Source organism: Eimeria maxima, genomic scaffold (assembly GCF_000499605.1).
Source record: "Eimeria maxima Weybridge genomic scaffold, Emw_scaff215, whole genome shotgun sequence".
In the NCBI taxonomy this organism is placed as follows: Eukaryota; Apicomplexa; class Conoidasida; order Eucoccidiorida; family Eimeriidae; genus Eimeria; species Eimeria maxima.
The window spans coordinates 1,199-5,568 of NW_013565022.1; the positions used below are offsets into that span (position 1 = coordinate 1,199).

At 54.9% G+C, this 4,370-nt stretch overlaps 1 protein-coding gene across 1 annotated transcript; it reads left to right on the forward strand.

Moving 5' to 3' along the window:
• Positions 1-1,524: 1,524 nt before the first annotated feature.
• EMWEY_00022110 (hypothetical protein, conserved) lies at positions 1,525-4,133 on the forward strand (the record flags this gene model as incomplete). Its single annotated transcript, XM_013480631.1, has 2 exons — positions 1,525-3,937; positions 4,072-4,133. The coding sequence occupies 2 exons, from the start codon at positions 1,525-1,527 to the stop codon at positions 4,131-4,133; spliced, it is 2,475 nt and encodes an 824-aa protein (XP_013336085.1).
• Between the last annotated feature and the right edge of the window lie 237 nt (positions 4,134-4,370).

Here is a 4,370-nt window from a genome sequence, read left to right on the forward strand (position 1 = left end):
AAAGCTGAAGCAAAGTGTGCTGCAACGCTTTACAGGCCGCCACACATCCGCGCACCGGTCCGTAAGCTATTATGCTTATGGCGTACTGCGGCACGCCACGACACTGAACGCAATGTCATCTGATTCTGTGGTACACTTATCTCAAATACGTTTACTCTCCCCAATCGCAAAACCGCCCACTGTCAATGTCGAGGGCTCTCATTACTTACGTTTCCGGGTCTCCACTTATTTCCAAGGAGGTGTAAGTATTCTAAGGCTGGGCCTCAGAAATGAGACCGTAAGAATTGATATTCCTAATTCACCTGGAGCGGGGTTTGACGTGGAGTCGCTCTCTACCCGCGGTATGGTATGCTTGCACAAGTATTCATTTGTACCGGTAACCAGGCTTAGGTGCAGACCAAGGCAAACTTGTGCAACATTTCGAACGCGTTTCCCCAAAATTGTATCCAGAAATAATTTCGGACAAAATGAGAAATACTGTGCAGATAATCCCTGTGAGAGGTAGGTATTTGATGGGAAGAACCGCATGCAGCCTACTGAGCAACTAAAGTAGCTGCAGCTGCAGCTACTTGTATGAAGGTTGTAGCGACCGGGTGCACGGTGCTGCAGCCTTCTGCTGTTTTCTAGTGTATTCACTCTGCATGAAACTTCATGGAAAAGTCTTTCGGGAACATTCACTTACCCCGAGCTAAAGTAGACTTGACAATCTTTTCTTTAGTGATGAAGTCGATTCCGGCAGCTGCAGCTGTTGCTGTGGCGCTGGCATGCTGGTGGTGCAGCTGGTGAACTTGGCAGCTGCTTGGTAACCTTCTTATTTTCTTAAGTGTTTTTATGCCTGGATGTGTGTCTCAGCCGGTTCGGTCCCCCACCGCGCCACTCCACAGACCGTGAACAACACTGGTAGGAACGGCGACCGCAAGATAATCCGCAGGCCACTCAGGGCAGTGCCCAACTAGGCGATCCTTGTCCCTGACATTACCATTCTAGTTACGTTCGTTGTCTCTGATTCTGTATCGAGCCCAGCTCTAAGGCAGACGCAGCACCACGGCCGTCTCAAACGACGGCAACTGCGGCAGCAACATCAATAGCTTTCTAGGAAAACCGTCGCTGTGCCCATATACCTCAGCTGCATCAGCTGGAACGAGAGGTTCTGACAAGTTTGGGGCTAAGCGGGGCAAGCCACGGGTTCTGTTGGTAAGCTTCTCCCAGGAACCCACCACCGGCGCCGTAGCTATATCCGTACTCTGCAGCACTTGGGGGTGCTCCTGCTGAAAGATGCCATGCAGCAGCACAGACGAAGGAGCGTGGGGTGGCTGTTTCGCGAGCAGCTCACTTGCGACGGATCCGGGGGCTTGTACGGCAGTGGGTTCAAGGCACACCAGCAGTAGCCGCAGACCACAGCAAGGGCAGGGGTGGGAGACTGGTAGGCCAGAATCCTCTACTTGCAGGGTTACCTACAATACTTCATCAGGCGCAATTGTAGGCAACGACTGCAGCGATTCTGCCACATGCGCGTCTTTGACTATGGACGGTTCCCATGTCCTTGCTTTGGCTGTGGGTGGTGCATCTCGCCCAGCCAGTCCCTCTGCCGCTTCTGCCCCAACACTCCCTCGGTTGAATCCGAAGCAGATTGCAGCAGCAACTGCTGCTCGCGCTGCGGCGCAGGATAAGGATCGAGAACGCAACGGGAGTGACGGTGACAGCGACCTTGACTTCTTTACGCCCCTGTCGTCTCCGCTGAGAGAACTGTCCACTCCCTCGATGCCAGCTTCTGCCATTGTGCAGAGTACTGCTGCCGCTCAAATACAGCAGCAGCAACGTAGACAACAGCAACTCCAACAGCCCAAACAACAGTTGCTGGAGCAAGGAGACTTTTTGGAAATGGCTGTCATCAGTGGCCATGGTGCTCCGGTTGTCTTAAGTAATAGTATCCACCGTAGGCAGCAACACAGCACAAGCAGCCTACCCACCGCAAAGGAGTGCGGCTTGCTGCTGGGGCGATTCCCTCTGAGGAGGCGGTACATGTCTGTCGATTGTGGAGGCTCTCCTCTGCAGCAGGATCTGCAGCACGAGCAGCAGTTGCAATCGCCTACACCTGCTGTAACTGTGCTTGCTTCTGCTGGGATGCAAATTCCAGCAAAATCCGCTATCAGTGCAGCCATCGCAAAGGATAGAATGCAACTGACCCACCGGATTCAGAGGGCCCCCGTGCACAGCAGACGCTGCCAGGGTAGACCTCTCCTCAACCAGCAGCAAAGGCACCACTTTCAGTGGGTACAGCAACCCCGACAGCCGTTCCTGCAGCAGCAAGAAGGGCAGCAGCTGGGACAAAAGCACCGTGGAGTGCAGCGGGACGCTTCAGATGACGACATAAGGATGCCGCTTGTACCGCCTCCTGCATCGTCTTCTCCTCTCTTAACGAGTGCCCGTGTCGCACCCCCTACAGTGAGTTCGGCTTCATTACAGTCGGATAGGGGAGATGCTCCAAGCGCAGAAGCGGCTAATCTGCCTTGTGCTGCCGATGCAAGGGAAGAAAGAACACTTCTTGGGCACTTTCCCTCTCCAATCTTAGCTGCAGTAGCTGAGGGAGGAAGGCGGCAGGCACACTCACATTCGAGCCCCTTGTCAACAGTCCGCCTTCTGCAGCAGCCACCTGAGGAGCATGCAACAGAACAAGTCCCTTACCAAGCGCAAAACCAACAGCAGCAACAGCAGCAAGAGGACAGCGAAGGATTGCTGCAATGCAGTAAACGCCGTCGCTTTTCGATTGAACGAAGCGAAGCAACGTGCCTCTTGCCTACTGGGCAGGTTGTTGCTGCACTTCCTGCCAATACTTGTATTCATGCCACCAGCGACAACGACGAAGACGCGTTGCAGCGACAGCAAAGCCACGATCACATGGACTGTGTTTCACGAATGGAAGAGCTAGATTTCAGCAGCCACAGGAAGAGAAAAAGAGGGGGAGAATGCAGCACCAGACTGCTTCTGATGCTACAACCGAATGCAGCAGCAGCAGACGCTGCCCTGCTTGACGTGTTGGGCACGGCACTTACAGCAGAGGAGACGCGCGAGTTGCGCAGGAAGCAGCAGAAGGAGGCAGAAGCGGCAGCAGCTGCTGCGGCGGCAGAAGCAGAAGCACGGGAAATAACAGCTGCAGCTGCTGCAGAACAGGCAGCAGCCGCTCGAGCACGGGCAGCAGCAGAAGCTGAGGAGGCGGCAGCACGTGCCAAGGCCGATGCAGAAGTCGCACAGGCTGCAGCGGCTGCCGCAGCTGCTACTTCATCTAGGGTAACAACAGAGGGACCCAAGAATACGCTGCTGCAGGCCGAACGTGCACCTGCACTTGCAGCTCATAATGCCCTGGGCGTTAGTACTCCACTTTTTGGAACAACGATGCCTCATGCGCCCCAGCAACAGCCGCAGAACTTGCTGCAGCAGAAGCAACAGCCACCGCGTCCACAGGAGCAGCAGATACAACAACTGACGCAGCAACCACAATTACATCAAGAGCAACAACACGGACAACAACCGCATGACGTAGCAGGCAATAATCCCGGTCTTGGGGACCCGGGTGCCGTACCCGGGCGCCCTAAGCTGCGCATTAGGCGAGGGAATGGGGCCTCTGGAGTCCCATCGTCATCGACGGCTGCAGGTCCCGGTGTTTCAGCAGCTCCGCAACAGACAGTAGGTTCCCAACAACAGCAGCAGCAGCAGCCTTTTAGCATCCTCAATTCCTCATTGGGGCAACAGGTGTCTCTGCAACAGCAAATGGACGTGCACGGGTCAGTTTTCCAGCCTTCGCCGGTCCAGCAGCATCAGTATTCTCAGCAACCGCAATTGCAGCAGCCCGTGCAGCAACAACAGCCAGCAGCTGACGACTTGGGTCTTCGATTAGCAGGATTCGGCCCCACGAAGGTCCCCGATGTCACGGATGCAGGTACGGCCCGTTGCAAGGCAGTATGCGGGAATTCAGTTGATTTCCTCACATCCGCTTGCCTCCACTCATTTCAAGCTACTTGAACTGTGACGTGTGAGCATATATGAATTCTCTTCTGCGTGTGCTGCAGGCAGCAATCCCTTTGCCTTTATCGCTGGGCGAGGCCGAGGCCGAGGAGGCCGGAGGGGCGGCATGAGGCGTCGTTAAGGGGACGTACAGCAGAAATGAAGTTGTGATTGCTTCTGCACAATTTACTGCAGCGAGCAGATGATTCTAGTGATTATTTGGCGGTCTGAGGCTCTAACAGTGAGGCATGGAAGGTCTCCTGCTGGAACGACCAACGCTTCCTGTATCCGCCGGGCCCCAGCCGCGCTATTCTTGAGGTCCTGGCAAACTTGTTGCATCAATCTGCCCTTCAGGACTGTGTATAACA